Source organism: Mustela putorius, unplaced genomic scaffold (assembly GCF_011764305.1).
Source record: "Mustela putorius furo isolate JIRA1106 unplaced genomic scaffold, ASM1176430v1.1 tig00003987_pilon_pilon_pilon, whole genome shotgun sequence".
NCBI classification, from domain to species: domain Eukaryota; kingdom Metazoa; phylum Chordata; class Mammalia; order Carnivora; family Mustelidae; genus Mustela; species Mustela putorius.
In genome coordinates this window covers 13598359-13611277 of record NW_025422126.1, presented here as the reverse complement: position 1 = coordinate 13611277, position 12919 = coordinate 13598359, and the positions used below count along the sequence as shown (strand labels likewise).

At 41.1% G+C, this 12919-nt stretch overlaps 1 protein-coding gene across 20 annotated transcripts in view; it reads left to right on the top strand.

The window, feature by feature from the left end:
* DLG2 (discs large MAGUK scaffold protein 2) overlaps nucleotides 1–12919 on the top strand; it is a 1545411-nt gene that overhangs the window by 1478401 nt on the left and 54091 nt on the right. For all 20 annotated transcript variants that reach the window (XM_004763483.3, XM_045071283.1, XM_004763486.3 and 17 more), the window contains one exon: nucleotides 9763–9838. In XM_004763483.3, coding sequence (XP_004763540.1) covers nucleotides 9763–9838 — 76 coding nt within the window. The remainder of the gene's footprint in view (nucleotides 1–9762; nucleotides 9839–12919) is intronic.

Sequence of the window (12919 nt, the reverse complement as noted above, 5' to 3'; positions counted from 1 at the left end):
CAATTTCCTAAGCAAAGGTCCTACCATGCATTATGTTGAAACACTGATGGGAGACAAACTAAAAACCTTCATTCCAAACTGAGATGCTTGGGATATGAGCTCTCAAACCTGTGGTGAGGTCTGAGACTGGGTTTATAACTGGTTTTTACTATTTTAGTGACTCCTGTCCCCCCACCCCCACCCCACGACTCCCCCCTTCACTCAGTCAGATACTTAGTTCTATATGTGTTTCCTGAGTCAAGAGTACCGTGCTCTTTCTCTTCTAAACATTTCTTCAGCTAGGTGGGAATGTACTTTCGAACAGCCAACTCCCTCGTGTGTCCCAGCAGCTTCTAGTCATCATGACCCGGGAGGAACTTTCCTTCCCATGAGCCTCTTTTTGGCACCAAGATACTGTCCATGAAACACTGTTGTCTGTACCACCAGGAAAAAGATACGGTTATGAAATTAAAGTCAGGAAAAACGTTTATTTAAGGCAGTCACCAACTTTTCTCAAGCTACAGGTTTCTCCAAGGGCTTTTCTTCTTCTGTCCAAATACCCCAAATACCTCTGTGAAGAGTCCTCAGTGAAGCTGATGCTCTCATGCCGTGACCCAGCGACTGAGCCAGCACAAACCGAAGTAGGAAGGTGTCGCTTACCCCAATAATCACTCTGTGGGGTGTTGGCACCCCAGAGAAGACTGGTCCCCCCATGCTTTTCTGCCTGCGGCCACAACAGCCCAGAAAGGAATGCAGGGAGAGGGCAGCAGGCTGACTGTCACACAGCGACTCCCTCACGGTTAGTGGGGAGGAGTCACAAAGAAGCCACCAAAACTAGAGAGAACCTCCCTGTCCTCTGTACCCCTGGGTGGATCGCCCACCATCACACTGTTCTTGGGGTCTCTTTAATTTCTGGGCTCCAGACAGCTGGGTGGCTCAATCCATTAAGCACCTGCCTTCGACTTAGGTCATGATCCCAGAGTCCTGGGATGGAGTCCTATCTGACTCCCTCCTCAGCAGGGAGCCTGTTTCTCCCTCTGCCTACCATTGCCCCTGCTTATATGTTCTCTGTCTCTGTCTCTGTCTCTGTGTGTGTGTGTGTCTCTCTCTCTGACAAATAAATAAAATCTTTTAATTAAAAAAACTATAAAAAATTTAAAAACCTCTGGGCTCCCCAATAGTTGCCTCACATTGCTTTGAGAGGACATTCTGGATTTGTACTCTGGCTTGTAGGGTTTTCTCAAAGGGTATATATTCAAAGCAGCGACTCTCAGCACTAGTTTAGATTCTGTTTTTCCATTTCCATTTACTTAAAAAAAAAAAGAGTCAAGACAACGTGCATTTTGGGTTGCTTTGATTTAATTCATCAGAGCTGTCGGAGCGGCTGCTCTGAGAAGAAAGAGCTATCTTACTGAATATGGCCCCAAGGATAGAAGCAGAGTGGAGGAAGGAAAGCTATGTGGGAAGAGATTTCTGCTCATTTTAAAGGAACTCTTTTACTAGTCAGAGCTGTGTAAAGATGGTATGGATTACGTGGGAAGATACTGAACCAGAACTGTGGTTTTCATAGCAAGGGAGCATTATAAAAGCTTAGATGTGCCCGCTTCCTCCCTCTCGGAGCCTCTCCTCTGTGTGTGCACAGGCATGCACACACACATGCGTGCGTACACACACACACACACACACAAATACTCTAATTCCATCCATCTGGAGTGGGTCCTGGAAATCTCTATTTGTTTGTAAATCCCTCCGGGTGATTCTGATAACAGAAGGTCTGGTGTCAGGAAATATAATAAACGGGATTCAAGCTTTGGATAGAGAGTTGAACTATGCAATTTTCCAGGCCCTTTCCAACCCAGAAGTTCCATGATTCTAACCAGCCCTGTCAATAGCCCTTCATTTGTTCGATTATACTTCATTTTCCCCCCAAGGTACATTCTCAGTGCTATTCCTCTTGAGGCAATTTTCCACCTCCTGGTGGTCCTTCTTAAGTTGGCTATCTTTCCTATTTTGGATAAAAACCATCTTAACAAATACACTACAACAAGCCTGAAAAGGAAGTTTGTCTAGTGACTCCAATGTTGATATTTATTTGCATTCTAATCTCGTGAATGTTATCCGCGCGCGCGCGTGTGTGTGTGTGTGTGTGTGTGTGTGGCTATAAATGAGTTTCTGTCAACTTTTCTCCTTAGAATTTAATCCTTTCAGAAAATATTATTATTTTAGATGTTTCTATAGCACATTTCATTGTAGGCAAGTGGGAAATTTTTGAGAATTATAAAAAAGAAATAAAAATCATTTATAATCTTACCCTATGAAGAGTTCTTATTGCAGGGCTTTCTCATTTAACACTACATTTAGCATCTTACAACTCTAGCTCAGAATACGTGGGAGCTGGTACAAATAGGATTTACTTTTAGACTGGGGTTAAGTTTTTCAGTCTTTAATTCCTTGCTAGCCCCTTTTCTGAGTACAGTTCAGCTAGTAGAACTGGTCTGGGAAAATCTCGTAATGGATAACATCAGGGCATGACTTGACCCTTTACAAAGATGCTTCTCTATGGGGAAGGGGGCTGGGAGAAGTGGGGTGGGATTATGGACATTGGGGAGGGTATGTGCTTTGGTGAGTACTGTGAAGTGTGTAAACCTGGTGATTCACAGACCTGTACCCCTGGGGATAAAAATATATGTTTATAAAAAATAAAAAATTAAAAAAAAAACCAAAGATGCTTCTCTATGGATGATCCCATTTAATCATCCCAATGAAACCGTGATGGAGGGTATGAAGATTACTTCCACCCTCTTTCTTTTTTTGAAGATGATGAAGAAATATTAGTTAAAACACTCCTGGAACATGCTAGACACTGTTCTAAGCCCTTTACAATGAGCTCATTTAAACCTCATTACAACCCTTTGAGAGATGTTATAATAGTATGTGCATTTTACAAAGCAGAAGACTGAGGCATAGAGGGGTTAATTAAATTGCCTGAAATTGCCCAGCGGAACCAAGATTTGAATCCAGGCTACAGAACTGATGTTCTTTTTTTTTTCCTTTTTCTTTTTTTAGTGAAGGGGAGAGAAAGTAGGAGTGGGGACAGACAGCAGGAAAGGGAGAGGGAGAATCTTAAGGAGGCACCACACCCAGCATGAAGCCCAACGTAGGCCTCAATCCCATGACCCTGATATCATGACCTAAGCCAAAAGCAAGAGTTGGACGCTTAGGGATGCCTGAGTGCCTCAGTCAGTTAAGTGTCTGCCTTCAGCTCAGGTCATGATCCCAGGGTTCTGGGATGGAGCCCCGCTTTGGGCTCCTTACTCAGTGGAGAGCCTGCTTCTCCCTTTCCCTGCCACTCCTCCCCCTGCTTATGCTCTCTCTCTCTCTCTCTCTCTCTCTCTCATTCTGACAAATAAATAAAAAATAATTTTTTTAAAGAAGGAGTTGGATGTTTAACCAACTGAGCCACACAGGCACCCCAGCAGAATTGATACCCTGAACTTACATGCAGTCCTGCCTCCCCAAGTTACAAAAGTAAGACTTGGCAAAATTTAAATCAGCAAGCATGGTTTGAGCAGTGTCTGTGTGCCAAGCACTGTCATTGGGTCACTGGAGCCCAGCTGGAGTCACATGTTTGTGGGACTAAACATGTGACTAAGGCACAGCCACACTGTGATTCCATTAATGAAGGCTCACAGTAACTAAAGGTGCTGTCCTAGTCAGCTTGGACTGCCATAACAAACCAAAGACTGGGTGCTTTAATAGCAGACATTCATTTCTCATAGTTCTGAAAGCCTAGAGAGTCCAGATTCAAGGCACTGGTTATTTGGATTCCCAATGAGGGCCTTATTCCTGGTTCATGGATAGCTTTCTCGCTGTACCCTCACATGGCTAAAAGAGAGATTATTTCTCATGTCTCTTCTTATAAGGGCACTAATCCCACTCATGAAGGCCAACACATTCAGTCCATAGCAGGAGTCAAGGGATATGGAAGGACAGGAGACAGGGAGACCAGTTCTATCTGATAATGGCACCAACCCTGTGTGGTGGCAAGTACTATCAAATACAGAATTTTATGATAATAGCACCAACCCTGTATGGTGGCAAGTACTTTCAAATACAGAATTTTATTTCATCTTCACAAAAGCCTTATAAGGACATTGAGGGTCCAAGAAGTCAAGTAACTTGCCCAAGGGTCCACAACCAACCACTGGCTGAACCCAAGTCTCCCTGATAGCAAGACCACATGGCTTTCCACTATGCCAAGAGTCCATTAGAATTGTCAATTAGGAGTTCTTCATATGTAGCAGATACTGTGCTAAACAATTTTTGTATTATCTTCTTTAACATTCACTGTAATTTTTTAAAGTCTGTCTATACTTTCAGTTTACCAACATAAATCCTGAGATCCTAAGAGGCTGAATGACCTGCCCTGACTCACAGAGTTGATAAGTGGCAGATGCAGGATTCCAGCCCAGACTTGTATGATTTCAAAACCTGGGCTCTTAGCCTAGAATTGCTGTTTCCTGAGACTGCGTAGTTTTTGTGAGTGGCCAAGATATGATTTGTTCCACAGTCTCTTAATCTGAGTCTTTATTCATCGCCCCATACTGATGGCCCCCTGGGCTCTCAGAGGACAGGTTTGTAGCTAGCACTGCATGAAGGTTTACTCACCTAACCTTCACAGAGAGCTTGTGGCCAATCACGTGGACCGCATTTCTATCCTTGCAGAGCACGGGCACAGCAACACCCAGCACTAAATGATTATCCTGCCATCCAGCGCTCCAAGCCTGACCTCATTGTGTGTTTGGCCAGGACCTGAAAATGCCAGATGGGAAGTGGGTGAGAGGGCAGAGGGAGACCACTGGGCTCGTGGAAGCATGACCATTTGGTACTCCCTGGAGATGCTAACTGTCAGAAGCGATTGCTCAGATTTTGCCATCCAGTGTACATTTTCAGTATTTTGGTCAGTGACCAAACTGGGGTGGAAAGGATTATTTCTGCTTAAACAATCTAATTAATTGCTTGCCTCTTGAGTGTGAGAGAAGTAAGGCAGTACTTCTCCTTTCAATTCAGTCTTTCTATATAGGTGGTCCGCCATTCCCTTAGGTAAAGGCTAGTGGGCTTTAATATCATCTACTTCTGCTGAAGGAGTCTTACTTAAATAACACAAATAGGGAAGGTGATGCTAAACTTAGATTCTTACCAAGTGAAAAAGTCATGAATTGGTAAATAATTTTTTTTATTGAAAACACTATTCGAGGGTAAGTCAGTTAACTCTTGAGCCTCAATTGTCACAACCAGGTCAAGAATGCTCCTTGAGGGTTTATTCATGCATTTGCTCATTTGTTCATTCGTTTATTCAACAAAGATTCTTGAAGTTCCTACTATATGCCCGGCTCCATCTTAAGCCCTGGATCACTCTACAGTTATTGGTAATATAGGCAAAGTGCTTAGGACAACATCGAATACTTCGTACACACTCAAATGATGGGTGTTTTCCTTTCTTCGCATTTGAGCTTTTAGTTCTTGAAAGAACACACCATTATTCAGAGCGCTGACTTATCTATTGCCAGCCCTGACTCTCATTTGAGCAATAAATTATCCACCTACATCCCAAGAAGCACCAGAAGAGAGGAAGGGTTTGGGGTAGGTAGGAGAAAACGAGCCACAGCCAACTACCACTGAGAGAGTTAATCAAGATGGGCCCCATGATGGGAAAGCAAAACTATGATGGGGTTACAGTGAATGAAAAAGACTGCCAAGGAGAGAAAGTAATTCAATATGTATGATATAATTCAATATGTATAATGCTTCATACAGTCATTTACCTAATCTAATTCAAGATTAAAATTTATTCTAAATTTTAAAGCCCAGGGGCACCTGGGTGGCTCAGTCCGTTCAGTGTCTGACTCTTGATTTCAGCTCAGGTGGTGATCTCAGGGTCATGACATCAAGGCCTTCATCGGGCTCCACACTGGACATGGAGTTCGCTTAGGATTCTCTCTCTTCTTCTCCCTCTGCCCCTCTTTCCTCTCCCCAGCTCTCACACTCTTTTTTTTTTTTTTTTTTGACAGATCACAAGTAGGCAGAGAGGTAGGCAGAGAGAGAGAGGGAAGCAGGCTCCCTGTTGATAAGAGAGCCTGATGCAGGGCTCAATCCCAGGACCCTGAGATCATGACCTGAGCCGAAGGCAGAGGCTTTAACCACTGAGCCACCCAGGCACCCCCGGCTCTCACACTCTTTAAAAAAAAAAAAAATGTAAAGCCTAGCCTGTTAGAATATGGTGTTATGTAAGTGATTATATGCTTGCATTTGGCTATGGTTTATTTAATTCAGGACATTTGGGATATGGATGGATGCAATGGAGAAGGCTGGTTATCATTTGTGAAAAACGTAATACAGATTTCTGAAGAATTGTATTGGCCTTCAAACTGTGTATGACTCATCCAAAATCTCATTTGTGTTGAGAATTCCCACTGCAGAAGAGAGACATGGAAGATCCTGAGTGCTATTTCCCAAACTGCATAGATGTAAACAGACACTCAGGTTAGCTTTTAGCAGCTGTGTGTTCAGGCCTTATTTCTACCACTTGTTAAACTTGGCACGCTTCAAGTCTCAGCTTTCCCAGCCATCAAATGGGGGTCAGTCATACCTACATCACTTGGTCATTGTGAGAAGCAAATGAGAGGATATAAATGTACAGGAAGTTTTCACTAATAATTATATGTTAAAACTTTGGCCAACACTTATATTATCATTATTATCATTCATGATACTTCCAACCCCAAGAGAAAACAAAACTTTCTGACTTTGTTCATGAGTGAGTCAAAACCAGGCCACCTACAGTAATACTTTAAAAATTGTGGCTTCTTTTCTGTTGCCTGTTTGAAGATTAATAAACCATAACAAATAATAGGGGTACGTGTGTGTGTGTGTGTGTGTGTGTGTGTGTCCGTGTCCATCTGACTTAACATTCTTTGAAACCCTGTTAAGATGGAAGAGATGAATCACTAAAGATGGCCTAATAGGGACATTTCTGAAGGAATCTGAAAAGGGTGACCTTGGAAACCATGGGGTAAAAATTAGAATGCTTTATCCAAGCAGTTCTTAGAATCCTGACTTCAGCCTCATATATGTTTTAGACCCCTGTGAGTTCTGTGGGTTTGTGCAGAATTTTCTGTAGAGCCTGATCAAAAACCACGGAGCCTCCGCTTGTCGTGTTAGCATCATCCAAGGTACTAGTGTTTCCCATAATTATCCTGGTTAATGCAAAGAAGCCAGAATAAAGCCAGGGCTGTACGCACAGTTTTAGAAGGATCCGAAGAGATGAATATGAATTACCATTTGCACTTGGATTAAAACCGAGAAGAGCTGAAGATGCTCAGAACAGGCATTTTCTGAGTGAGCATCTCTCCACTTGGCAACTTACCTTCCCTAAAGTCTTCCTGGTGCTCTTCCCAACTGTTGTATGTAGAAACTCTCAGTGGAACATATTGCTTTAATATCTGAGGGTTAAGATATGAAAATTTTTGTTTGGCTGTTTCCACTCAGATATTCTCCTCTTGCCCCAAAATATATTCTGAAACTCTGGTTCTGTAACTATAGAAACCCCGATCTGCACTGTGTTTCAACTGGGAACACAAAAGAGCTCTCAGTTAAAAAGCAATATGTTGTTAATTATTGATCTATGAATAGCTTAGATTTTATAAACCATTAATTTCTGTAGATTCACGGTTTTTCTCTTTTCTTTCCCCGTTTTTGAAATTCGAGTTGGCCATATTTAAACAAGCCATCAAGTCAGAACAATGCATGAAGGATTATTTTAGTGAACAGTAGTTTATTGAGGACTTGCTCCAGGATGCTGCTGAGTGACATGTGGGTTTGCCCTCAAGGAACATCCAGTTTTGTGTGTGCACTGGGAAAATAAACACAAGGAAAGAAGAGATGATACCAACATGAAGATACAAATAAGTCCTGTGGTGTTTAAAGGAAGGAGTGATCATGTCTCACTAGAGAGATGCCCACAAACAAAAAATCAAGGAGATAATTAGCTTCTCTTTACCTCTTTTTTTTTTTTTTTTTAAGAATCTATTTATTTGAGGTGCCTGGGTGGGTTAAAGCCTCTGCCTTCGGCTCAGGTCATGATCTCAGGGTCCTGGGATCAAGCCCCACATGGGGCTCTCTGCTCAGCAGGGAGCCTGCTTCCCTCTCTCTCTCTGCCTACTGCTCTGCCTACTTGTGATCTCTGTCTGTCAAATAAGTAAATAAAATCTATTAAAAAAGAATTTATTTATTTATCTGAGAAAGAATGGGAGAGAGAGAGAGAGAGCATGAGAGGGGAGAGGGTCAGAGGGAGAAGCAGACTCCCCACCATGCAGGGAGGCTGATGTGGGACCCAGTCCCGGGACTCCAGGATCATGACCTGAGCCGAAGGCAGAGATCTCAGCCCACTGAGCCACCCAGGCGCCCCTCTAACCCTATCCTTCAAATGGGCACACGTCTTACCAATTTTACTTTACTGCTGTTTCTCAAGCCCTTCCCTCCCTTCCACCTCATTGTCATTCCTTGCCTGGGCTGTGGCAGTAGCTTTTCAACAGAACTCCTGCTTCCCACTGTCCCTTCTCTCCTGCAGCCTGTCTTCTTCCTCCACCACAGTCATTTATTCCAGTGCTAACCCATTTGATCACTCCTCTGCTTTATATCCTCTTGGAACTCATGAGGATTCCCCAAGGAAAAAGCCCAAGTCCTTAGTGTGCATGGATATTTTTATAAGGCGGCCCCACCACCTCACTTTCATACATGCCATCCTGTATATACCCTATAGCGGAATCTTCCCGCAGTCTCTTACTTGCCTATTATCTTTGGGTCATAGTATGTGTCTCCTGTCCCGTAAATTCTCCCTGAACTTTTCCTGCCAACAACCTCTTTCTCGTCCTTCAAGCTTCACATAAATTGACACCTCCTCCAGGAAGCCAACCCCAATGCTTTCTACCCCTCCTTCTCAGCCTTCAGTGAGATAGATGCCCCCTCACCACTCCCCCCGTTGCTGTCAGGAGTCTTTCTGTGCAGCATATCGGTCTCTTTATGTCTTTGTTCCTACCAGGAGCACATTCCTGGGTGTTGATTGCAGTCATGGTTTTTCTTTTTCTTTTTTCTTTTTTTCCTTTGTTCCCCAGCTCCTTGCTTGATACATGATAGGCAATTGATGAGTGTTCGATGAATGAATGAAGTGTCAGGTACAATGATGAAATCGGCAGAGATAACAGGAGAACAGCACTGGGGAAAAGGAAAAAATTCAAGATGACCTATAACATGTTTGATTTTGAGGTGAAGGTAAAATACCCTCATGTCACTAAAAGGAAGGGAAGAAAAACGAAACCAAAAGAAAAGAGTAGGAGAGATGAGGTATGCAGAGGGGACAGAGGAGAGGGAAGAAGTTTATTTCTCCTCCATTGTAAGTGTTCATCTCTGTGGACTGTGATATCTTATAATAGATTTTTGGTTGAGTTATTCAGGCATTTAAGTAACAAAAAATATTTTTTCTTCCCTCTTTGTTTCTTCCAATCATTAGGACTCTCAGTACACATCACACAGAAGTTTCAAGGGATGTGTTAGCCTCTTAGAGACCACATAGGAAGACTTTTTATACCAAACCAAGGAACAGGAATACTTTAGGACACATTGTATTTGAGCTGTAGGATGAGAAGAGAGATTCTTCATTTAGTAAGGAACTTACTCATAAATGCCTTGCCATGTGATCAGCTCTTTATTTTCAATTTTCTTCAGGGTGGAAAGAAAGGAGCGTGCCCGGTTGAAGACAGTGAAGTTTAATGCGAAACCTGGAGTGATTGATTCAAAAGGGGTAGGTACAAAATAATCGAATTACTAAGTTCTCTCCACTGCCTTGGGTTTAGCTATAATTAACATTCAGGTTTTCAATAGCAAAGAAATGATGGAGCTACCAGACAGGAGAGTACTGTTAAAAATATACTGCTAAAAGTAATGATGTGATCTCTGATGAAGTAGACTTGTAGTAAATATATTAAATAGTGGGGGTAAACCTGCCAGTGGTCCACAGAAATGATGTGTTGATGAAGATGATATAGTGATGACACTGAAGAAAAGATAGCTTAGTGTTTTCATTTCTTTAATTTTTTCTTTTAAATTAAGTGTTTTAAAAGGATGGATTTCATAAAAGATACCTACCTGCTATTCACAAATCTGTGTAGTCTGTTAACATATTTTAAACTAAGACAGTTGTCATGGAAATATATATATATGGATCATCTAAGTGAATACATGGATTGTTGTGACAGACATAGAATTAACGAGTGAAATTTAATCACTAAAATTAAAGTATTACATGCACATGTATCTATTTTAATAATGGTTTTAGTGAGCTAAAATTCACATACCATACAGTTCACTAGTTTAAAGTACAGCATTCAGAGGTTTTAGTATATTTAGTTAGACAGTCATCCCTACAATCAGTTTGAGAACATTGACCACCCCATAAAGAAACCCTATAGCCGTCACTTCCCATGGCCCCCAACCACACCCCCAACTCCACCCTCCCCAACCCTAGGCAACTACTATTTTTATCTATAGATTTGCCTATTCTGGATATTTTATATAAATGGAATTATGTACTATGTGGTCTTTTCTGACTGCTCCTTTCACTTCACATAATGTTCTCATGCACAGATATTATGGCGTGTATGAGAACTTCATTTATTTTCATTGCCAAATAATAGCCCATTGTAAGGATACATCTCATTTAATTCATCCATCTTCCGTTGATGGACATCTGGGTTCTTTCCACTTTTTGGCTATTACGGATAATGCTGCAGTGCATATTTGTGTATACATTTTTGTGTGGACAAGTGTTCTTACTTCCATGGGGTAGATACCTAAGAGTAGAATTTCTGGGTCTTATGATAACTCTATGCTTCATGTTTTGAGGAACTTCCTGACTGTTTTCCAGGGTGATTATACATGTTTGTATTCCCAACATCAGTGTATAAAGGTTCCAATGTTTCCATATTCTCACCCCTTGTTATTATGTGTCTTTCTGCTTATTTGGTTGGAAGTGGTATCTCATTGTAATTGCAGTTTGCATCCCCCTAATGACTACTGCTGTTGAGCATTTTTGCATGTGCTAATTGGCCATTTCTAAACCCTCTTTGGAGAAATGTCTATTCAGATCCTATTCTCATTTTTAAGTTGGGCTTTTTTTATTGCTGTTGAGTTACAGAAATTCCTTATATATTCTGGAAATCAATTGCTTATCAAATGTATGCTTTTTATTTATTTTCTCTCATTCTGTAAGTTGTCTTTTCACTCTCTTGCTAGTTTTTGATTCACAAAAGTGTTTAGTTTTGATAAAGTCCATATATTCTTCTAAAAATTTTTATAGTTTTAACTCTTACATTTAGGTGTTTGATCCATTTTGAGTTAGTTTTTGTATATGATATGAAGTAGGATTCCAATATCTTCATTTTTTTTTACATGTGGATTATCTTCTTGGTTTCATTTTTGTTCATTTTAAGTATATAGAAATATAATTATTTTGTATATCAATCATATCCTCCTACCTTGCTGAACCTATTTATTAGTTCTGTTAGGGGTTTTTTGTTTTGTTTTGTTTTGGTAGATTCCTTAGCACTTTCTGCATACAAAATCATGTCATGTATAAAAAGAGAGTTTTACCTCTCTCTTTTCAATCTGGATAATTTTTATTTCTTTGGCATGCCTGAATGCCCTGGTTAGAACCTGTGGATCAATATTCGGTAGAAGCGGCAAGGTCAGCCATCCTTGCCTTGTTCCTGGCCTTAACGGGAAAGCATTCTATCTTTTACCATTAAGTATGATGTCAGCTGAGGCTTATGCAGCTTTTGCAATCTATTTTTAAGTGGTAAAACAAGTATCTCATTGCTGTATTGTAAAATATTGCCCCCTGCCTACCCTTCTCTCTTCCTATGCTCTTGTTCTGCACCTCCTTTCCTTCATCTTTCTCTCCTCCTAACAACTCTGGCTTGTGAGCATCACACAGAGTTATGGTCAATGGATGTCACCATGAAAAACAAAAAGAAGAAAGGCGATCATTCCTCAGGGCCTTTGAGCCCCAAATCACAACGCTGCTCCTCATGTTTTGAAGTAGAAGTGTCACAGGGCAGCCCAGTCATTGAGATTACATTTACTTTCCCCTAAAATATTCGGGTGAAACGAGAACTTATTTAGACGTAAGGTGTCCCTCTTAAGAAAAAAAGTGAGGGTATGTGTCAGCATGCATGGAGCCCTTTCAAATAAATACTGTTTCACTGATTCTTAGTGAGAATTTAAGGAGAGAGCTCCTGTTTGTCTCATATATGTAGTTGAACATATATCAGATAATTTTTGTTGAATACCTACCACATGCCAGACACAGGGCTAGAACTTGTGAAAGATGCAAAGTGAAACGAAGGCTTCTCTTCAAGAGCTTATAACATCTATGAGAGCTCAGATGTCTTTTTGATAAGGCTAAGACATGTATATTGTGCTTTTTAATCATATTGTCATATACTACTAGGTAATGCCAAGAAAACAGACTATAAATTCTAGGACTTGAATGACTATTGAAGGAGGACCAGTGACCATGTGGAAAGGGAAAGCCTGGACCACAGTCATAAGGGTCAAGTAAGTTGGGTTCTAGTTTGAGTTTATTATTAATTCACCACTGCTCTTTGGGCCTCATTGGCAAAATAACAGCTTTGCACTGCAGCAAGGACGTCAGACAAGTTTCACTTCCTTTAAGGTGGATTGGTTGTGATGATGGATTGATAGTTTCTTGTTGATTGATAATTTCTACCTGGAATATTTTGTTGAACATGATTCTGAGATCATGTATGACCTCAGCAGGAGAAAAAAAAAATGCCATGATTGACTATTCATCCCTAGCCAACAT